The following is a 24,546-nucleotide window of genomic DNA, read 5'->3' on the forward strand; positions in this document are numbered from 1 at the left end:
GACGTGTGTCAAGACTTGAACACTTCCAAAGCGGTTCAGACTCTCAAGGTGGAGGCCATTTGGTCCTGAACTTCATCTGAATATATTTACATCCACTTAACATTACGTGTCATACATAAAAGATGGGGTAATAATTGCTTCAATAAAAGTTTCATGATGGGCAAGCTTCATTTGACAAATCCATTTGTTCCTCCTCCACGTATTTTTCCTTTTTGGGCTTTGCTATACAGCAGACACCTCAAAACTTAATGGTGATATTGCTGTTATTAGTGATTTAATGCTGTGCCTGTGTGAGTGTCTGCATCTGTCTGTGTGAGTCTGGCTGTGCTTCAGTGTTTTGTCTATATACTGTTTTGCTTTTCCTGCATCTGTAAATTCACCAATGCATGCGCTAATATATGTATGTACGTATGTATTTGCCGGCATGTGTATGGGGACATGTATGAAAGTGCCACTCACCAGCTCCTTCTTCTTCATGCACTCCATGAGAATGATGAACAGATGTTGGGCCTGTGTGCGGCTGTAGGTGAATGTCTTCTGGATGGTCACCAGCAACTGGTCTCTTAGAGACTCATTAATTATGCTGCAGAGGCAGAGAGGTGTGGAAAGAAAGACAAAAGTGTGTCAGGAAGGGGTCAGGTAGAGGTAAAGAGAAGAAAACACTGAGGGGGAAGTGGGCAAATTAGATTTGTTTGACAGTAAGTGATACCAAGGTTGACTGGGACTCTCAGCAATACTTCCTCTGAGTCCTTGGTGAGATGTGATTTACCTTCATCTTTAGCTGGATATATGACGCTTTAAAACTGTGTGTTATTAGCAGTATAAGTACAGCATCAGCACATTGCATTGCGTCATGTTTTTATTTGTTCCCTCAAACATGCGTACCTGCAGAATTACATTGTTGCTTCAGCATCCAGCATATTTGAAATTGTATGCTTGTTATGTTTGATCTATGGGACTTAAATCATTTCATAATAATTAAAACTAAAATATCAGAAATTCTGATTAAAAACAACCATAGGAGGAATATTTCTGCAGTGTAACTGATTTTCCACACTGGATGAAATTTGTATTAGTGAGTGTTTGTCCTTGGATTACGGCATAATATGCACATGTGACTGCATACCCTCCCTCCTCAGAGTATTTGTGTCCAAAGGCCAAAATGTCCGACGCTCTGCCACTTCCATCACACACCACCACAGGGACTGGAGGAGTGTCCCTGAGGTACTCCAGAACTATGGAGATCACATTAGGACCTCCCTCTACAATCAGAGCCACCACTGGTACACCCTGACCAATACCTGCGAGAGTGGGAGCAGGAGAAACAGTGGGTGATGATAGAGAGGAAAACAGAGATGACCAATAAAGGGGAAAGAAAAGTGAAGAAGGAAAGGACAAGTTAAGGATAGAAAAAGACACAGGGAAGATAGTCATTACATCAGCAATACTTGAGCCATAAATAGAAAAACTCAATCCAACTCTGTTACTGACAAGGTGTAAATGTGAAACCTGTGATGTCTCACAACTCTATTGTCAAGACACTTTCTAATTATGGTAGAGAGGTTTAAAAAAAAAAAAAAAAAAAAGCACATGTACCAAAAATAACCAACCCACTTTGTGCTCTGTTCCAGTGGCTTGTGTGTATGAGAGAGAGCGTTTCACTGATAAACCCCCACTGTTCCACACAAAAATGGCTCCTTGCCTGCTCATCACAGGCTATTTAGGGTAATTATGCATAATTAGCAGGTGGGTTTTTCTGCATGAAGTGAGGCTATGTACAGGAGAAGGTACTGTAGATATGAAAATTATCGCTAAACTCTCAAAGGAATTTCCTGCCTTATTCTTGCTCCTGTCTTTCTAGCTTCTGGTTTCTTTCCCTCCGTATTCTCCTTAAGGTTCTATTCATACCACTAAATATTGTCTTTAGACACCAGAAACCCAGTAAACTCCAGAGTCCCGTTCTCTCGGGTATTTTGACTCTTCTAATTCAAAAGCCGTGTAACTGTCGGATCTTCCCCACCCTGCACCCTCATCCTGGTCTGCATAATTCACTGAGGAAAAAACCATAGTCTGTGTCTCAAATACGCAAGCAGACGGGCATATACAAATGCGTGCTTACATACTGCCGTGTACACACTCACACAGACACAAGCACATGCACACATTCAGTAGCATACCCACCACCACTACACTTTGCCTCACACAGCCTCGTGTGGCCTTGCAACAGGGACAGTTACGTAAGGAGAATATTTTAGGGGCCTTGCCTACTTCAAAGAGGTAAAACGTCATTGTGCCACAGCCACGTCACTGTGCTGACCATATATCAACAGGGCAGAATGTGAGAGAGAAGCAGACTAATGGCTTGCATTTTGTGTCTGATTCTTCCATTTCTTTTCGGTGTCTATTTTTGTTGTTAAAACCATGTGTGTATGTGTGAGTTTGCTGTTATGTCGGATCGAGCATTGATATTGATGACTAGTGAGCTTTGGAGGCAACGCTGCAGTATCTAAAGCAGATTATTGTTCAACTGAAACCCACCGAGGAGCAGATGAGGAGGGGAAGGCACAGCTGTGTCATGGCTAATTGGTAGGAGAAAATTCTGCCTGCCTGCGTAGACACACACACACACACACACATGCACATACACACACACACACACACACACACACACACACACACACACACACACACACACACACACATACATACAGACATACACACACACACACACACACACTAAGTAACACAAATGCAGATAGCGGCACATACATACGTAAACAAAACCACAAATGAAGCAAGTTTCTCTTTTGCCTGACTACCCAAAAACAGCGGGTTCATTTTCGGATGGCTTTTGACCTCCCATTCACAATTAGATTTTCTAATTAGCCACAGCCCCGACTTCCGTATTTATTCCTGTGGGGGTGTGGATGTATTAAAACATGGGTGGTGAAGCCAAACAATGTGGCCCATTTATTCCAATTAACGCTGCGAACTCAGTGGATACACCGAAAAGTTTTCTCCTGCTTCCAACTGTGGAATGGCAACAAAATCATATTCTGATTCAGTTCTTATTGCTTGAAATTTCATTGAATCTTACGGTTATACTTGTGATAATTAAATGAGTAATCCCTCTTTGTCTGACAACTAAAACTAAGAGTTTCCTGGGTTAGTTTTACAGACATTTGTATTCTAATGTATGCATGGAAAAAGTTTTTTTTAGCTTAAAAAAACAACGTGAATTTCGATTGGGATTATCGCTAAAAACTTCGACACAGTCCACTCCTCTTCCTGGAAGCTTGTGTGGGAACTGAGGCCTTAAACTTACTGGTATTGATGCTCTTCCAACTGCTGCTTCTACTGAACTTAAATTTAATAATGCTATTGTTAGAAAGCTGAGAGTCCTTTTAACTATTTCATCTATGGAGGCAGGTTTAGTGGTCTGAATTCTCCCTTTATAGTAAATAAAACATTAAGTATTTGAATAGATGCAGTGTTGTTACATGAGTCGGTACTTTCAGAGGAATACCTGTTGTTCTTGATGGAAATATAATCCCATAGCTGAAATGCTAAACTGTTAAAGAGAATTTAGTGAAGATGCAATCCTTCACTGGAGTTGCCAAAGGGCAGCACTGTTATAGAGTGGACCGTCCCCATACATCTTGTACATGCACTGTGTCAATCAATGGCCACTATCCTCTAATCCTGCTCCTCCTTCCGCCCCCCATTCAAATTATGCTGTCACTGAATGGCAACAAAATGGAAGTGGGCTGCTAATAATGCAAATACCTTTAAGTGAAATCTACATGGTTGTCATTGGTAAATCAAATTTTCACATGTATTCTCTATTATTGATTTTTTATTGGACTTTTACCTGTTATTTGATCATTAAAAAATACACAGTTAGGTCATACATGCCTATACTGCACCTAACATAACGATACATATTATGTACTGTAGATACAGGTTTTCAGATAAATATACACTCACACACGATATATTCTACTGTATATGCTGTTTACTACCTCTCACAGAGAATCTGGCCCACCCCTTCTCCTACACTGTATCCATGCACCATTCACACACTCCAACGCATCAGGTAACACAATCGTCAAATCCCTACTCTTACTCCTACTCTTTCTCTCTGTATCCCAGCCATAGTTTTAACCCAGTGCCCACACCTTATCTCTGAGGAGGGAAACTACCCTGAAAAGGTGTGAAAAAGCAGAGGCAGAAGAAGAGGAGAGAGGCTGTCGATGAGAATCACTGGCCAACTTTCTATATTTATCCAGCCTGGGAGATGAGGAAGTAACGAGGAACAGAAGGAATTAGGGAGGGAAAGAAGAGCGTATAAGCAAGACACACATAACATGCTTAAATGGTCCTAATTAAGGATCCAGCAATGACTCATCCTCTGCATGCGTGTGTGTGTCAGTGAGTGCCTGGGTGTGTGCGAGTGTCTGCGCGTTTGTCTGTCAAATTAGTATCAGCATGACTGGAGGTGTGTTACAGTATGTGGGTCGTTGTCTTCTCACCCCCCAACCCCAACCCCCCCAAAAAATAAAAATACAAAAACACACTCTCTCACACACACACCATTATCCTAGCAACAACTAAAGCAGCCACGAAACATCACATCTGCGAGGGCAACTCGACTCGACAGGCTACAGAACAAAAGGTCAGGGGGTCCGGTACATTAAAAGGCCAAAGCTTCCCTCAAACTTTGTTTTTTCAGTTGCGTTATGACATCAGGATATCCTGCCGTTTTTGACCTACTCACAGGAATTGATTGATTCGGATTGCCTGTGCCAACTTTTTTACCAGTAATATGTGTCAAGTTGGAGTCGTACCAGGGCCGAGTGAGCCAGAGAGACTCAATCATGGATGGTGTCACTGACCAGTAAAAGGCATTTACAAGTGGAAAATTGGGGTTAAAGGAATTGATTTGTATGTTGATTTGTGTATGTGAGTCTGTGTGTATGTGCTTATATAGAACTCTCTCACTATATGAGTTGGTATTTAGTGATGTAGAATATTAGACCACACTTATACATAGCCACTTGGATATAAAAAAAGCTAAGAGTAAATGCATTTGCAAGGGATTTACATCCAGTTGTTCAAACCACCTCTGATTCTCAAATGGTGTAAATGCATCTGTCTCTTCCAGACTCATATGCAAGCTTTACTCCTACTCCCAAGTATATCTATGACAGTAAGCGGTTTGTGGAAGCAACAGTAAACACGTTATTATGCTAGAAATGCTTTGCAAATGGAAACTCTGGAAAGCATTAAATCAGGTTTATTGTATAGTTCGTAATCACAGTGCAAATCCTAAAGGGTCTGTAAGACTTATATGAAGAAACACAGAAAAAAACTGCTACAGTATTTTACTTATGTGATTGTTTAGTAGTGTGTATAAGCCATCTACCAGAACACTTCTCACCTTCTCACTACTCTTTTTTTACCACTCCTACTCTTCCAAAAGACATTTACCACAGTTCACACTCCTGATCATGCACTCAGATTCTTTCCACACCACATAACATGTTTTCATCCATGCACATCCTCAGCCTGGAACCATACCAGGAGCAAGTCTTGTATCCAACCCACTACTGACTCTCTCTCTCTGTATTATCTCTCCACCACAAGGTTTAACACTCTGGTGGTTCATGTTTATCATTTTGACATTTTTTTGTACCCATTCGTGCTTGAACACACCTTACGCCAATGACTTCAATTGTCCCCACACTGTCTCTCTGCGCTTATTCTCATGTGCCCGCAAACACTTTGTCTACTGATCCACACTCAGTGTCACTTCAACTCACTAATTTAACCATCATAATCAATGCAGTACCACCACAGTGATCAAAACCACTGAACAGAGGGATTATTAAAAATAATATTTATTTATGTGACTTACAGTGTGATGGTTTGACAGAATATCTCCCTCCTTCCTTATGTTTCTGTTATTTTCCCCTCACTTGTGTCACTATTTGTCTCTGTCTCCCTGTGTGTGTGTATGTATTAGCCTGGGCGTGGCGATCCAATTTCCTCCTCCCACTGAGATTCCTGTGCATCTGCTGGCAATCACCTCAACAACTCCACCTGAAGTCTGCAGTATTTAAACCCTGGTCCTGCATTCCAATCTTTGCCTGATTGTAATGTGTCAACGGCCAATTCCCCTGGTCTTTAGCATGCCTCATGTTGCGTGTTATCCTGGGAAAGTCGTTTTTTGGCTTCTTGTGCTTCAGGTTCACTGCTCCATGACTTCCTGATTTGCTTGCCACACTCAGTCCCTCGTCTGTCTCCTGTGACTGCTGAACGATCGGGTATATGCCTGCCTCACTCCATTGTCGGCCCTGGCTTAACTCCCGGCTCGGCTACCAGTTCCCCTTCCTGCCCCACTTCATCAGCCTTCCTAAAAGCCTCTTTACTCTTACTATGTTTCTGAGTTCTACTTCTGGGTCCTGTACAATTGCATTGAGCTTAACACTTTTAAACGGCTGAATATTAACTTTTGCACAACATAATTTACAAGCTTCACTCTATAAAACTGTCTTGCTATTTGTGTCTTATTTGATAGTTGCATTCAGCGAAGGGTGACATTTCCAGAGCAGGTTCATATTGTGACAGCACAGCTTTGTGATATGTGTCAAAGAACAAGAGCCACAGAGTAACCCAGTTGGTCACAGATAAAAAAAATCATTATCTAAAAAAATCAAGATTTCGTCCAGGCATTTATAGTGCTTGAAAGAAGAGCATTACAACGCTCTTGACTCTCCATGTAACATAGCTTAACTATAAAATCTTCTCCATGGGCTGCTCCACAGTGGAGGTCACAATGTCACAGCTAATCGGCAACGCAAGGTCTTATGGCTTCTGGATTCAATTACCCCAGCTACTTCATCTTTTACGTATGCTGTGATTAATGGAACCACTGCTATAGGAGGGTCAGTGAAGGTTACACAGTAGACACAGAGTTAAAACACACACATGCCTAAACACATGCCTATACCCATCTACCTATTCAATATACAGACTACTTATGTGCCTCTCTTAATATTTCCTAGTAATTTAGGTGAAATGAAAGAGGGCACACTGAAGGTGCCTCGTGCATTCTCACAGACTTTATCTAAACGTCCACAAATGTATAACTTTAATTCCTCTTTGAGCCTGGAATGTATATCAATTTAAAATTGTGTTGAGCAAAAACAAAAACGTGAATTTTTCTCTTGTTCTATTTTTTTTTTTTTACAATTGTTTATCCCACTTTTTCAAGAACTGCTTCATATATAATTATAACCCTCTCTGCAACACTCTGAGTCCCTTTTCCCAGCTTTCATTTTCTCACTCTCCTCTCTTCCTCTTTCGCTTTTCCTCTCTCTGAGGCAGGTGTGTGATTGAAAAGCATTATAGCCACTGCTGGAGACATGTCATAAGAGCTGTGCAGTGGGTGAGTAAGCTGTGCTAAATGGTGCCAATATTCGACTGATTTTCTTCATGTTTGAGTTTGACGATGTCTGCTACCTTCAGAAGATAGTCCGAGGAGAAGCTCAAGAGAAAGACATACCCCAGAGTGTGTGTGATCATAATTGAGACACTTTTCTTTAAATCAACAACTACATTTATATTTGAATGTTTATGATCACTGGTTATAAGCTCAGTCTCTCTATTCACACGTGAAGTGTCCTGTGCTGCCCAAGATGAATCCTCGTCACAGTAATCCAGGCTCATTTGCATCTGCATCTCTTTACGTGATCTATCAAGCTAGACCATGTCTGGGCGAACAAACAAGAAGTCCACGCACGTACAGCAGGGCACAGTGCTGAGTATTTACTCGAGCGTACAAATGTGTTGGCTCCATCCACAATATTTACAGCATCCCAACCCCAGTTTCCTTGTCTTAAGACATTTATCTTGTTTACACCCAGCCAGCGCTGTCCCTTAGATACTCTTGTCCACTTTCCACTGAAGGGGGTTACAAAACCACAGGAGGTGACACCATCCCCAACATGAAATACACAGTAGAGAAAGCAGGGTATGCACAGGGAATACACATGTGTTGTTACCACGGGTGGTGTTAAGAGGTTTAGAAACTGGACATCTCCACTGTAGGCTTTTGACAGGTGCCATAACTTGCGATGGAAATGTGCAATCACCACAAATATCCAGTGGCAACAGGTACTCAAAATGTAGCAAGGTTTCAGACAAATGATCACAAGTTAGAAGAATTGTTAAGACACTGTCCGCAATATAACATTTTTCTTGAGCATAGTCAGACCAGAACACCTATACGTTTGTAATATAGAATTGATTCACATATTTAAAAACTATGTTATAATACTGTGGAGCCAATTTGATTGCTACAGCATTTTCGGCAGTCACATGATGATACCCGTTGCATGGAAAATTGCACACAGGCATAGGCACAGTAGGATTAGCTACAGGATTGCCCAGACATCACAAAAATACCACAGGGGGAGATTACGCATATCTATCAACTGCACTCCTTTCATCTTATGTTTGTGTGCAGCGTGAGTGACTATATTTTAAGAAAAAAAAGGAAAAAAGAGCTTTTGATTGCGTGTGGTCTACAACCCACATGTTAGGGTATTCAAACTGCTTTCTTTCCTTTTTACTTTCTTTATCCTCCTTTCCTTGACAGGACCTCAAGCTACACTTAGATCCCACATGAGCCATGCTGTGAGGAAAATTGATGTGCTCCTCGATTCACCGTGGACAGGTAATCAAATCAAGGAATGGTCCTTGTCTGCCAACCCTACAGCGGTGAATGGGGAAGTAAAGGATACGCACGTACAACAAGGTATAGTATATCAGACACAGAAACACAGTAATCGAACATTGGGGAAGAACATTTACTTGAGAAACTGTGAAATATAAATTCACACTACAAGAGAATAGAGTTGTGGCTAGTTTGTAGTAGTGTCTTTTTGGTGTTACCCCCTTTTGGGGATGAAGCTATCCCTCTGTTGAAAGAAAAGGCTTCAGGTTCAGAGCTCTTTTTTTCTTATGTTAAGAGACTTAACATTATTCATGGGCCTCAAATCTCACAGCCGTGAAGATTTAAAAGATTTCATTCACTTTCTTTAATTTCTTCTTTAATGTTTAGGTTTTGTAAAATCCACAAAATCCTGAAATATCTTACCTGGACAACAAGACTAGCTAGATTTATCACATCTTCTCAATTTAATTTAAATTAGTGCTCAGACAAACTGAGATAAACTTGCTTTGATTGTGGAAATGCACTCGCTTCACAAGTCACAGATAAAAGTACTGATTAACCTCATACTGTACAAGCACAAGTATTAGAATGATTTTAATCAAGGTTATACGATTATAAAGCTGATACAGCACTTCACCTGAAGCAGAAACTGTGGCAGGTGATAAAGCTGAAGCTGGTTATCAATGTATCCTCAGACACTGCTGAGGTTAAGGTTATTCTGTGACAGAGTCTGGGTGATAGGTCTGTATTGTGGATGGTCAGCAGCAGATATACAGTATATGTAGTTACCTATCACCGTCTATCACTAGTAAATCCCCATACGTATTTGTGCCAACCTTGGATCCAAATTAAGTTTGAAGAAAATCACACCATGAATTTAAATTAGATTTATATTGGATGCTTGTATGACTACTGGGCGTCCCTTTGCCTTCCCAGCCCCTTTTGTATGAGTCCAGGCATAGGATGACAAAGGGAAGTCCATAGGTCACATGACTAGATGACGGCCAAAGAACATTTGTGTATCCTGTCAAACCCAGGAACGTGTTTTCAGTCCCTGAAGTAGGAAGTAGGAAGGATATAGAAGTGGTAACACTCATGCTTCATTCCAAAGAGTGACATTTAACAATCTGTTATAAAGTTCCCATCTGCAAACATCAGTGACAGTGAACAAAAATGGCGTTGACAAAGGGAAGGTTTGAGTCATGATATTACTCTTGACACTAACAAGCTATCCATTTGGTAACGCCTATTTCCTGACACTCTTAAATAAGCATTGATGTTAAAATGTGTGCTTTCATGTCAAACAAACCCTGAGGAAATTGTTATAAAACGGCTTTACAATGACAACAAAAGAAGGTAATAAATAAATCACAGCTGCAAACAACAATTTCTCTGACTCAGGTTTGCTCTGACACGCGAGAGGCTATTGAGAAATGTATTTAAATGGTATCCGAGAGGTGTGTGTGCACTATTGTCTTTGTTTGAGTGTGTGTGCGACAGAGAAAAAGATGCATTTTGTATTCATGCAAATCCATTTGGTTTCTAGCTAAGGTATAATGAGGAAATTGAAAATGGAGAAATGCAATGTGACAGGGGCTCAACGGCAGATGAACACTCCACACAAAGGCAAAAATGCACAAGTGCAGACTCAAATACACATGATTCACACTGTAGCTAAACACCTACATATTTAGACAAACAAACAGGCGTTTAAATACACTCTTGCTTTATGGGCATAATTTACTACTGATGCAACAAATAAATTCACACATTTAAAGTGAAGACAGAGAACTGCACATGAATACAGAATAAAACAAGATTCTGTTGAGTTTCAGCAGTAGTGTGTTATAATATCCTGTTATTCGTGTGTGTGTCAAAATATACAGTATCAAATGAAAATAAAAATATAAAATACAGGCAAAAACACATCTGATGTACCTTGTGTGTACCTGAATGTACTTGATGTGTGTGTAGAAGACTAAAAGCGTGTAACAGTATGTGCACATACAGTGCTCGTGTGCTTGTCATCATGTTTGTTAGTTGGTTTGGTAGCTGCGTGCAGTGCCTCAAAACAGGAAGACAAGGATTATCAGCAGGTTCATTCGAGGAAACAGTTCATCGGAGCTGTCAGGAAGCTTTGAAAGAAACTATAAACCCATCCTGAGGGGAGGGACAGTTTCTAAAGCTCATCAAGTTATATCACAGCTGGCTAAAAATACGCAGTCTGACAGCATGTGTTCACATTAAGCAGGTAATAACAATTTTAGTCTGGTTGCAGCTATAAAATAGACTATGAACCCAATTAACCTGCAGTGGTGTCATTGATAAAACGAGGATAATGGTATCATTATTATGTTATCACTCGCTGTATTACTTTAAAACACCTTCTCTAATTCAGGGTATGTGGGTCAGTCTGGCAAAAGCCATGACGGACAGATACAGTAAATTCCACTCACGTGTGTTAATCTTCTGCAGGGAGATGTGTTTCTCTAGCTGCCGTCGCAGTTTGACCTCAGCGCCATACTTTCCCGTGGTGCCATTGTCTGCCAGGATGAAGTGGGAGTGGAGACTGTTTAGAACCGTCAACTTGCTCATCGGGTTGGACATGGTCTGGTATGGACGCACCACCTAGTCGAGAGAAGACAACATTTAACTATCATGCAAACATCAGAGAAGCCCATGGCTGACGGGGGATGGATTAATGATAACAAGGGCATGTTTTCTTAGCACCATTTATGCAGCCCAAAAAATTATTTTGGCAAATATTACAGTATGTTCTCATTTTCAAGAGCGCTTATTAAAGGAGAACTCCGCCAACTTTCTCTAGTTCAATTTACTTGCCATGGAGTATACTACTCAGCCTTGGAAAACAGTTGTATTATGTCCTCTGAGGCTCTGGAGGAAGCTTTCCAAAGTCTGGAAGGGGCTTGGAGGCTACAAAGTTTTAATAGCATGTCTAAGTTACAAACTGGGACATAGAGTCTGAAAGGCATAAGCATTTACCAGGCAGAGAAAGACGCTACGGGCATCATGGGAAATGTAGGGTATATCAACATTTAATGGCAGAGCTTTTGTCAGGCCAATAAAGGATGTTTGTTTGATTCTCAATAAATAATAAAAAAATTAAAAGACTGGATTCACCTTAACTTAACTTTTTTATAACTACAAGTTCTAAGTGCAAGAATAACTCAAAAAGAAAATACCCTGATGCGTTCACATGATCCGTCATTTTAAACAACGCGTTTTTTGAACTTGTATTAGAGTTACACTAAATTACACTAAAAGACAGTGATTTAATATTCATACAACATTAATGACAGTTTCTCAGAGCTTGGATTTGGTCTATTGGGCCTGCGCCTGACAATCTGAAGTAAACTCATCTGGCCATTAGGCATACAGTGAAGACCAATCAAGCATGAAAAAAGAGTTTCAGCACTTAATCATCTCATTTCAGCCACCAACATTAATTGGCTCTGCTTGACTTGTTCAGCAGGACAGAGTGCAGCTCATTCTGATGAAATTTTAACTATAACATAACATAGATTCCTGAGATTTGAATGAGTCAGCATGTGCTCAACATTCTCATGTGGTTCTGCCAGCTGTCCAACTAACTTTGAAGGAGTGTTTATCACAGACTGGATTGGCTTACTCAGCACCTCAGTTAATAAGCTGTCAACTGCAATTTAGAGGCTCTGGCAACTGTGGACTGCACGTGACATTTTTCACATATAGACATGCAAACAAGCGCTAGAGCATATACGTGCCCACTCAGTAACTGTTTTCATTGCTACATTATTGTTTGTTCTCAGAGACTTACATCTTTGCCAACAAGATCCTCTTGATTTTCTACGATACCCCATGGAGCAATACCAATGGTGCAGATCTTGCCCCTTGACTTGGAGGCGTGGTCTTTCAGTGCATCACCCACATGGCGAATCACCCCTGTGTGTGGGTTTGAGAGAAGGACAGGAAATCAGATAACAAAAATCAGTTTTGTCACGATCAATACACAGCCTAAACTTAGATAATGATACACTGCTGTGAAAGATTAACAGAATCTGTTAGGCACAGAAGACAACAGCATGTCAGCCAATTACAAAATGCACATGGACACATACACACAGCATCTAACACAGATAGGTGTTAGCTCCAAGCCTCTAGTTGCTGTCCTCAGGGAGGCAGAAGTCAGACCTGGAGGCCATCTTATTCTATCTCTCCTGCTGACATTATTCCATCCACCTCTACCCTCAACTGTCCCTCCAATCCATCCCTCCATCCATTATTCAGGTCTCTCTCTTCCTCTTTCTTGCTTCTGCACCCATTCTGTCACTAAATCTTACTTTCTATTTCTTTCTGTATTCAAGTGTGAGCACTCTACAGGATCCAATGATGTATCATTTATCTTTATCTGTTCTTAACTCTACTATTAAACATTACTGTCCCATATTTTTTTCTTATTTCAAGCCTTATTGTGACATAGAAACAAGGCAAGAACACAGTGGACTGCTACATTGAAGACAAAGTGAAATAGCTTGATATATTATGTATATTGATAAGAATTCCACTATCAACACTAGTGATAATGTTTGACCAAAGTTAAAGCTAGGTAATATGAGGTCTATATGATCCCAGTATATAAAAACATATTCATTTTGCAGTGTAGTCAATTATGTTAGTATCAGCGTGCGGTAATTGTTGATATCAGGTTTCAGGATACTACACTCAATGTAATATGTAAATTATATCCAATGTATTACAAATGTATGTTTACCAATTTTAAGACATAACACAACTATCCACAGCTAACCAAGATTGGAAACATAGTGGAGCTCAAGTTCAGTCACAGAGACTACTTTCCATATGCATGATAACTCCATACTTATGCATAATTCATGTGGTGTCAATCTGTCAGCTGATGTTTCAGTTGGCCCTATTTTCATTTCAACTGATTTTATTTTGTCACACACACTTCTATCCAATCATCTCATTGCTCTCAGACTGTCAGAGAAACTGTTTCTGGGCTGCTTTTACACTTCCAAACCTCCACCTCCTATGTTTAAGATCCAGTTCACTGAGCCCCTCATAAATCCTGCTCCAGGCCAATTTCATCCAGCTACTCAGTGTCTTCAGGAAGAGATCTTCTTAGGCGCCAAAGTCTTAAGCCGATCTTCTCCACACCATCAACTCCTCTAGGGGAAAATCCCATTTTGCTTTCAGTAGGTTACCACTCCATGAAAGGTAAAAGATTATGATGGGCTCTAATTGCCTCCTGAGTCATTTCTGTCACACAACTAATGAAACAATAACTCTTCTCACTTTTTGTTCAAATAGTCTTCCTTGACTAAAATACAGTTTGCAAAATCAAGTGCACCATTTGGTCTAAATGAGGTACCCTTTTATTGACTTCCACTCATGAAAATAAGCAGTTTAGACTCGCTGACACCATTTTCATTCAAGATGCATAAAATAAAAATTGAAAACTATCACTTCACCTGTCAGATTATGAATGTCTGCATCTGTAGTTAATTGCTCATAATCTACCATAAAGAACCTTTTGCAGGGATCCAGTAGTTGAACATCTTTACACCCCTGAGGGGCCTAATGAATAGTTATTTAATAGCAGATAATTCATGAGGAACATTCGAGCACACTCATTATACTCCTACTGCAGCACAAGTATGTGGCCACCCAAACTGTATAAAAAGAAGTGAGGCTGGTTGGTGGTTCAAATAAAATGCCTCAGTGATTTTTTTTTTTAATCTTCAAAATAAAGTGGCCTATTTTTTACTGTAGTTTACCTGTGTTGACCCCTCCAGTGAATATCCAGGCTCCTGTTGTCATGGCAGCCTTGATGAGCCCTTTGCCAAAGACCTGTTTGAGTTTGGGTTGTAATTCGAAGTTCTGCAGGCCCCCATGGACTGAGATGAGCAGCTTGGGCAGGTCCAGCTGCCATTCCTTGGTCATCAGGTGGAGCAGCAGGTCAGGCTTGGTGTCATAAGACACTCGCACGTACTGCAAACATTAAGGAATGCGTCAGTGATGTACAGTAGCACATCTGCTTCACCCTTAAAGCACATAAACACATAAACACACATGGATGCACATACAGTAAGTACATTTAACACATGTTACAAGAGCATTACACATGAAACCAATCTGTGATGTGGAGGTAAAATAACAAAACTGAAAAATATTACATGGACCGGTGGTGAAGACCTGCCTGGGTGTATGGCTTTCATTTTTCATGTTACAAAAAGTATTGAACAGATGTTTATTACGACTGAAGAACCATGTGCATTATGGAGCATCTGTTTATCAGCATCTAATTCGCTCTCAGACACCCAACCTGGCATGTGTCTGGATGAATAATTTAACACTGGGAATAAATCAGACATAATTCAGTCTTAATCATCTGAATTCCAAGAATGCTGGAGTACGTGTGATGTGATTGTGTCAGCATGATTAGACAAAGACAGTGACCGTGTGAATGGCATAAACAATCAGACTACTTTTGGGATGGATTGATAAATCAGGCAGAATTTTACCTGCTGCAGCCTCCAGACACTTACGTCTTTTAAATCAATAATTATATGTATTTACATAATAATTATACTCATTTAATTGATTTTGCTGTTATCTTCAGGCATTTTCTACATCTGTGTGATGCCTTTTAATTTGTTCTGTGATGAGGAAGACACACAAGGACTCTTGATGAGCTCTCTTTGCATGTGAACTGTGAATGAAGTGTATTACTTAACAAAAGCTTGGCAGTGATTGACTATCTTAAGACGTAGGGTTTCTGCAGGACACGTAACAAAATGTACTGCGTTGCATTTTGTCAGAGAGTCACCATGGCTTTGTTGGAGTGTCCTCCTCCCTGGAACTCAATGGTACCAAAGGCATCAGTGGGACTGAGCTGTGTGTGTTTACTGATTGACCACTTCTCCGCCAGGCTGTCATTCTTGGCCAAACGCTCTGCCTTATCATTTTGACTAGATGAGATGCCCGGGGGCAGGCCCACATGCTGACCTATCAGACGACCACAACAGCACCTGGATGAGAGGAGAAAGTAAGAGTGAATGTAGGATTGGTATATTACACACTCCTTTACAGAGAACAATTGAAACCTTGAGAGGTCTGAGCCCCAAGCAAAACTATTGTAACATTGAGAGGGAAAAAAAGACAGGGTGACACAGAGGTTGTGTGTGACTGAGAGAATGAGAAAAAGAGTGTGAATGCTGCTGCAGTCATGTGCCTAGCAGTGAGAGGTGGGCAAGGCTGAAGTGACAGCTTGTCATTTGACTTTCATCTCCTGACAGGGAGGAGAGGATGAGAAGGATCTGTGGGCCCCTGCAATCTTGTATTGGCTCTGTCTCTTTTTGTTTTCTGCTCTTCACAAACCTCTGTCTATCTCTCTTCCTTGTTCTCCTCTACGTCTCCCTCTTGGCAACTCAAGAATTAGCAGAATGACAGTTATGTGAACTGTAGTATTCCTACGCGAGTACATACCTATTCAGATGTACTGAATGCAGCTTTCATACTATGAGTTTTTAACCTTACAGGATGGAGTGGGAGCCCTGGGAGGAAAGGAAGTCAGGATGCTTTGATAATCACTTCATGTTTCCGTCATCTTTCACCAAATGCACTTTTCCTCTCTCTGCCTTACGTGTCAACACAAGGGTTTCTGACTAAAAAGAGAAAAGCTGATTTGATCTTGAGGAACATCTCTTTCCCCTCCTCCTGTTCATGCCTTCCACCCGCTTTCCTCTAGTTATGCTAATTCTGTTTAGCTAACAAACAGTGGCATTTCCTGTGTGTGTGTGTGTGTGTGTGTGTGTGTGTGCGCGCGGGTGTGCGTGCGTGTGTGCGTGTGTGCATGAGGTTGGTACTGCAGGAATTACTTTAACTTAACTCTCTGAGTTTGTCACTTGAGTTTGTCACTTGGGTGACAAGCTCAGCTGTAGTAAGGATTTTGATAACGTCACCAAGACAGTGTCTTTGCAGAGCAAAATAAGATGAACACAGGGATTGGAGATAGTGAGTGTTTTATTTTCCTGATGTGCACTTATCATTACGATCCTGTTACAAAGTCAGTATTATACAGACAAGGCCCTTATAAATGTGTTTTCATATACTGAGTGGAAAAGATGTATGCTCCTGTGGGCTCTATCTTGACTGTTGCTTAAATTAATAACCGTTTAAAATGATGTGAAATATTCTATATAATATAGTCTATATGAACTGACCTGACCCTGGATTTCACTAATGTCATCATATTTGTGGTTTTAAAATTTGTATTTGGTATTTTGGCTCATTATTGCAGAGGATCTACCTGTGATGCAAATAGAGGGCCAGCGTGATATTCATCTGAGGCTTGCTTTAAAAGGTCAATAGTTAAAGAGGGCTCTTAGTCTGTTATATGTGAGGTGAGCTATCACATTAGCTACTAGCCACTAGGGTTTGATTGCATTTACAGTTAATAATAAAGCAGCTGAATCCTAAATATGTAGACTTAGTAGAAAAACATCTCAGATCAGAGAACACAGTAACGTAATTTACATGTAGTACATTGAGATTTTTGCCTTTTACTTTACACACATTCTTACTCACCTATGGGGGTCTTTGGCGCTCACTATGATATGAACACATTCTCTCTTGCTGAATGCTCTCTCTATCCACGATTTCTGTGCCTGCAGGAATGAAGACAGAAGAACAGTCAGTGTTTGTCAGATAATGGAGCTGTATCCTGAGCATGCAGCAGTGACAGCTGGCAGACAGCAGGAACAGGCTCATATCATGACCAGGCCTGCGCTTCACTGTAGAGTTCACCTGTGACAGAAAATGTTTTCTTGTCCCTTCCAGGGAAGAAGGGTTGAGCTCAGCAGCCATTTATTGTGTAAAATGACACAGTCTGAGCCTTGTTACACAGAGACATATCTGCCACAGTCTATTTCCAGTCCAGTATTGGGGAATGGCAAACGGAGCATACACCATGAGATGTTGCATCTAAAGTCTAAGAAAAATAAAAAGTACTAAGAAAAAATCTGAATCAGAAATTTAAAGAAAAAACAACAATTTGGTTTAAGAACAACTAGAATTACCAGCTCGCAGTTGTATGCCTCTGCCAACCAGACAAAAAATGTGTTTTGTGAGGTCACAGTGACCTTGACCTTTGAGCTTTGACCACCAAATTCTGATCAGTTCATCCTTGAGTCCAAGTAAATGTTTGTCTGAAGAAATTCCTGAATTCATCTCTGATGTATCACATTCAAGAGGCCAAAACCATGTTTTGTGAGGTTACTGAAATATTGTGTTCACAAGAATGGGGCAGACAGACGGACGACCCGAAAACATTACGTATCCACCCATGGTTGTTACCGGCACTTTGGAAATGGCATACACACGCAGACACATCACACACACCCAAGATGCAGAGTCCCTCACACATAATTCAAACACTGAAGACATCCTGACAGAAATATTTTATGTTATTCAGTGACTCTAGCCCAAACCGGATGAGATAAAGAGCTGGGAAAGAAAAAGCGGATGTAAAATGCACTGAGGCATTAAATTGTGTCAGAGTTCCAGTCCTTAGATACTCTTATGTGCAGCCAGCTGAGTGTGTGTGTGTGTGTGCGTGTGTGTGCACTTTTATATGAGAAAGCATGTGTATGCAATTCTATATGTGCTTTTTCCTCTTATATTGCATACAGTATAAAAAGAATTCCTCAGCATAATGCAGCCAGTGGAATGGTGCATATGCGAGACTCTGATCCTCAACATTCACATCTGCTGCAGGTCTAAGTGACAGAACGACTGACTGGAGCCAATTATCCTGCTACACACACAAGTGGAAAGACACTTTTGAGCCATAGAGCCAGCCTGGGATACACATGCAGCACAGGATTAGCGACTAATACACATCTGTATTGACGTCTGCACATATACATACATGAATTCTTCATAAGTGTAAAAAAATTATCCACAGGGGACAAAAGGTGATATTCTGTTTGTAGAGAAATCCTCTCTGAGTTAATAAGAAAGGGCACAGTATCTAGAGTCTTATGATAAAAAGTGAAAAAAATAGTAAATCTGCTTGTTTTGATAAACATTATATCATCTATGACTCTCTGAGCTTTATCAGTGACTACAGAGTTGTGACAGCACTGAACCATCTCTGGTAGAGTTTACAGTGACCTGTAAATAATAATGTGGTATTGTCACAATAGATAAGTGTAAGTTAAATGTCACAAGGTGAAATACTACAGCTGAATCTTTTTTGACATTTGCGTTATATATATCCCACCACAACGCTAAAAACAAAAACAGTGCTGTTTTGGTGGCATCTGCCTGTTTGTGTGTCTGCTTTCTATCACAGGTTGATGCTACAGAGAGAGACACTTTACATTATAGACACCTGCCTGCATGCATTTGCATATATATACAGTATATATTTAAATACAGTAGCACCATAACACTTAAATTGCATTGTTAGTATAACTGTTTAGCTAACACAGTATATTAGGCCGGGAACCTTACAAACCAGATACATTTTATATTGAAGTTAAAATTTTCCCTTCACTGAGAAGTTGGAAGTACAATAAAGGGAAAATATAGGAATGGGTTTTTACTTCAAAGAAATGGTAAAGTGGTAAAGTAAAGTTCCTTTAGGGTTGACAAGAGGCAGTTATAAGACTGTTATCTTACTGTTTTTGGACAATTTTTTTTTTTCTTGCACATCGTAACATGTGATCATTGTCTTTTAGTTTCTTTTTCTGTCTGTACAATTTCATTTCTTATTATGTATTGATTAACAGTGCACATAAACAGGATACAGCAAAGAAAACAGTTATGTATTGTATTATGTATGAAGTAAATGTTCTGTTGCTGTGATTATGAGAAAGTTACCCTCTGCCATTTAAATGCACTACTTTTGACTCAGCTCTTTGCGGTTCAAAGGTTGCACTTCCTGGGTTGACACCGCCATTCCAGGAAGTGGACTATGTCTGTGTGAGGTTTTGTGGCGACGGAGCACAACATAGGAGGTCCAGAATAGGGCCGAATGTCACAATGGGACATTCACAGACAACCAGGAGGACACACAGACCAGACTCCCAAACCCACAGCAGAGGGAACGCAACAGCCGTGAAAACAAAAGGACAGAGTTTTTTTTCTGCTTTTTATTCTGGGAGAGCAGCCCCGGCTCTTCTCCCAGCCAGCAGAGCTGAGAGCTGCTTGTACAGGATTTTCCCCACCACCACGGCTACAACAACACACGCCGCATCCGCCTGACTGGCCCTGTCACACCACGGCACGCCAAAACCCACCGCATCCGGCCACAAACAGGCTGAGCCTGCACACAGGCACACTTACCCTAACACCAGACTTCCCACGATTAACCATTACTCTGGGGGGCTGGGGGGCTGCTTTTAGAGATCACCCTGGCCACGATGACTCAGCAGGCCACAACAACGCCCCCAGCCCCATTCTTTCTCTGACATGCTAAAACTGTGTATTCATCCGCCAGCTCATCCTTGCACAAACTAGATCCATTCAGTGCTAGCAGCAGCAGATGTTTTTAGAGTTGATTACTATTGACAGGGCTGATGGCAAAATCACAGTCACACAACACCAAAAGCCTTTTAAGTAAACCCCAAATAAACCCCAAAAGAAGGACCACAATCGATCTAACCCAGAGCATCCAAGACAAAGATTTCATTCACTTTGTAACCCCATCTTTTGCTCTACCCCTTTCTTACCCTTACATCTTTCTTTTTTTTTTCATCGGATGCGGTATATACTTTTTCTCACTGTCTCATACAGTTGCATCTCTTTCTCCCACTCTTTCTCCCATGCTCTCTAGTGTTGCTTATGAGATTTGACATGGTATGATGAGATGGCACATGGCCTGCACGGCATTGTGTAATTAAGATTTATCACCGGGGCGCACTCACATGCACACACACAGGCACAAACATTGGATTGTGTGTGCAAGTGTGTTTGTGTGTGTGTGTGTTTGTGTGAAGAGTGAATGTGGATCAAGTGAGCAGCATCTGACAGACTGTTAGGGGTCTTGACTCCATTATACTCAACCTCCACCATCACCACCCTTTTCTGCTTGTTCTCTCTCCCCCCTCTTATACTATCGTAGCTCCTCTTTGTTATTGGCACTGGCAGGGAGCGGAATTGAGAACCATATCCAATCAACAGCCTAATCTCTCTGCTGTCTCGCTTTTTTCTCTTCTACCTTTACCACACATGAAGGACTCAGCTTTTACATGGGCATGTGGGCAGCCTGTGGCACTCTTAAATAGAGTGCATCTACATGTGCATTAGTATCCTGATTTTTAACTTTATCCTATTTTTGATTATATTCAGGATATGACATTTACATGGAACATAAGTATCCAGGTTTCTGATTGTGTGCTTGCTGGTGTGTCTTGATTTCTAACATCTCAGACACTATATGAGATGGTTCAGAAACCTGGATAAGGTTCTATCGGAGAACTCAAGGTAGTACATCCAGATTTCTAAAAACCGGGAGAAGCTCTTATCCCTGTTACTGAAACCAGGATCAATTTTCAACATGTACAAAACATAACCAGCTTACTCCAAAACCCGATGTAAATGCACTCATGGTTTTACCATTAAATATGAGTGTCTTCTTTATCAAAACCTGGAACACTTAAAATGGAGTAATATACATACTGTCACAGCATCCAAATCCTCCCTTTATTTTGCTGGTACATTGATTCCAAAGAGTGATTAAAGATAAATCATCATCATTCCTCTTGTGCCGAATTAAGTCTTCATCCTCTCTTTGTGCTGCTCTTCATTTGCTTCACAGTGAATTTGGTTTTACTGCCAGACAAGTAATTAAAGTAGAAAATAGAGCTACTTCCTTTTCTCAACTGCATCATGATTTCTATTTTTGGTTCACTTTGATTTTACATGTATCAGAAATGATATTTTAACTTGGAGAGCTATTAAATAAAAAAAATAAAAAAAATCTCAGTAGATGGTGATCACATACATGATAAATACGGTTGGACAGGATGGTTAGACCACATTTTTTCTTCTCATGGTGCATTTGATGCACTTACGGGAAAAATAGCAAAGTCAAGATCTAAACAAAAGACAGAACCCACATCTTAATGCATATTTAGTTCTTATTCTTATCTATTCAATCCGAGTAAATCGTCGGTACAGTACAGTTCCTTACTTCCAATTATTCACCATAAAATAAAAGGAACTGATGAAATAAGACTCATGTAAACACCAAAAATAGATATATTAAAAAATTGATTTCCCCTCAAACAGAGCATCAGCTGAGAGACGGAAATTGATTTCTACAACTGGAGGGATTCTAATTAAGATTTTTTAATAGTAGACTAAGTTTACCCAATTAAACACCAAAAGTTTTGACATCAATAAGAAAGTTTTTTTTTCAGAGCAAAAACTGTGAAGTACCTGTCTCTGATGACTCACCTGTATTTTGTGATGGGTTGCATTGTTGTGGACATCATAATCAAGGTAGACAGAAGTGTTAGAGGCATGATCCTACCTAAAAACTAAAAGGCACTAAATGAAACTGATCAGTCCACCTCTCGGTCCACAGGCATCTGGTCTACTCTGGGACGATTAGCACTGCTGGAATGTGTATATGTGTGTGTGTGTGTGTGTGTGTGTGTGTGTGTGTGTGTGTGTGTGTGTGTGTGTGTGTGTGTGTGTGTTTGTGTGTGTAAAAAAAGAGTGTCAGGCGAACACAGCTTGCTCACTTGTCAGTCTGTGGGAAACTAGGAGTGGTAGCACAGGGGAGCAGTCTTGCTGTGTGTGTGTGTGTGTGTGTGTGTGTGTGTGTGTGTGTGTGTGTGTGTGTGTGTGTGTGTGTGTGTTAATGGTGCTAAGGGTACACACCAGGCAAGCCCCTAACCATACTAAACTGGTTACTTACAGCCTCCTCACCACTCCCAACTCCAAACAGGCATAATATAAGCCAAGAAGTAAAAATATAATTACATCTAATTAAAATAAATCTCACATCATGACATAGCTAGTTAACAAACTATAGGCAATACCACAATAAAGTCTGAAAAAATATTCTATAAGTCTGTAGCCTCTTCCAGAAAACTGTTCTTAGAGAATTAACTGCTTTCCTCCAACACTCACCAGCACCTCACCTGTTACAGATTTAAATTAAAGTTGGACTGTCACCACGCTGTGTGTGTGTGTGTTGCTAGGTCTGTGTGTGTGAGAGAGAGAGAGAGAGAACGGAAGAGAAAGAGAGAGAGAGAGAGAGAGAGAGAGAGAGAGTCATCTCAGCCTCATTTCTGTCAGAGACCAAGAACGATGAGGGAGTCTGAATGGCAAGAGAGCCTATTAGGTGGAGTAACATGACATTCGTCGAGCCTCCTCACCATCCTTATTTTGTCACACACACACACACACACACACACACACACACACACACACACACACACACACACACACTTTTTGCCGTTGCACTTGCAGTTTTCCTGCTGTTATTTTACGGTATAAGGGGAGTTTCCTACCTGTTTTCATTAAGGAGATTAAGGGACCTGTCGACAATACAGACCAGGTTTAATTAGCAGGAGCAGTGGGAGAAACATAAGACTGTAATCTGAACTAAATGAAGTCTCACAATAGACAAGCAGGAAAAACACAGAAAAGAAAGAGACTGTACTTTCCAAAAACTGTAATCCTACTTAATGTAAAATACACACACACACACACACACACACACACACACACACACACACACACACACACACACCAACAACAGAATGTGAATATAAGCAAAATCATCAGATGCAAAACTTCATCCCCAGATCTGGTGTAAATTAAAACCTAATGTATTCAGTGTAATGACAGACTCTGCTTAGAGGAGCGCACCTGAGTCCACATAGTCCAGATGCTGCTAGGCAAAACAAGCACACGTGCGAGTGTGTGCATGCACACATGATAAACCACACACACACACACACACAGACACACACAAAGACACACCTATGAGCAATCGGTGAGGATGGCAAGGTTATAATTTTCTACCTATTTACTTGCTTGTTGCCACACACACACACACACACACACACACACACACACACACACACACACACACACACACAGGTAATGTATCATACGCATGCACTTGTATCACATATGTCTTCCAGAGCAAACACAGCATATTAACATGTAATTTCAGCAAACACATTGGCATTTTGATAACATTACTCAATGCCCCTATACATTAATGAATGCTATGTGATGAAACTGATGAAGTCAGTGGTGAAAAACATTGTTCAAACAGCTGCACTTGTGGTATTATGGTGTGCGGATTTTTTACAGTAAAATTTAGTAGGCCAGATCTGTCTTCCGAGTAACAGCCAAATATTTTTGACAATATTTTAATGCCACGGATCAAATCAGTCCCCCGACATCAAATACAATACTGAATCTTCTGTTTCAATCTGTCAGAACTGTTTACCAACATATCAGCTTTTTGTGTACATGGGACAACAATCAAGCAAACTATCAAACAGACAACATACAGCTATACATACTGTATAGTATCACAAATGCCATGTGCTGTATATACACACACTGGTACCGTAGGAAGCAGTTTCCGCTGACATGTGCAAGCAAACAGCATGCACTGAAATGCAATGTCACTGATAAGTAGTATATAAAGTATGTTGTTTTACTGTTGGTAAAATTATAACGTAAAGGCTTAACCTGTCCTGCAAATCTACATTTTGTAAGGGGACACAAATGTCTGTGGCTGGTAA

The 24,546-nt window shown here is 40.6% G+C and overlaps 1 protein-coding gene across 2 annotated transcripts in view; it reads right to left on the minus strand.

The window, feature by feature from the left end:
- The window catches only part of trpm3 (transient receptor potential cation channel, subfamily M, member 3), a 109,849-nt gene that overhangs the window by 44,727 nt on the left and 40,576 nt on the right, over positions 1-24,546 (minus strand). For both annotated transcript variants that reach the window (XM_087177111.1, XM_087177112.1), the window contains exons 2-8: positions 17,351-17,430; positions 15,591-15,792; positions 14,539-14,752; positions 12,558-12,682; positions 11,197-11,368; positions 1,127-1,301; positions 460-583 (exon numbers count right to left, since the gene is read on the minus strand). In XM_087177111.1, the coding sequence (XP_087033237.1) occupies positions 460-583; positions 1,127-1,301; positions 11,197-11,368; positions 12,558-12,682; positions 14,539-14,752; positions 15,591-15,792; positions 17,351-17,430 (1,092 nt within the window). The remainder of the gene's footprint in view (positions 1-459; positions 584-1,126; positions 1,302-11,196; positions 11,369-12,557; positions 12,683-14,538; positions 14,753-15,590; positions 15,793-17,350; positions 17,431-24,546) is intronic.

The sequence above is a fragment of the Seriola lalandi genome, unplaced genomic scaffold, assembly GCF_002814215.2.
Source record: "Seriola lalandi dorsalis isolate HSWRI2012SDOR001 ecotype SW California unplaced genomic scaffold, Sedor1 jcf7180002054581, whole genome shotgun sequence".
NCBI lineage: Eukaryota > Metazoa > Chordata > Actinopteri > Carangiformes > Carangidae > Seriola > Seriola lalandi.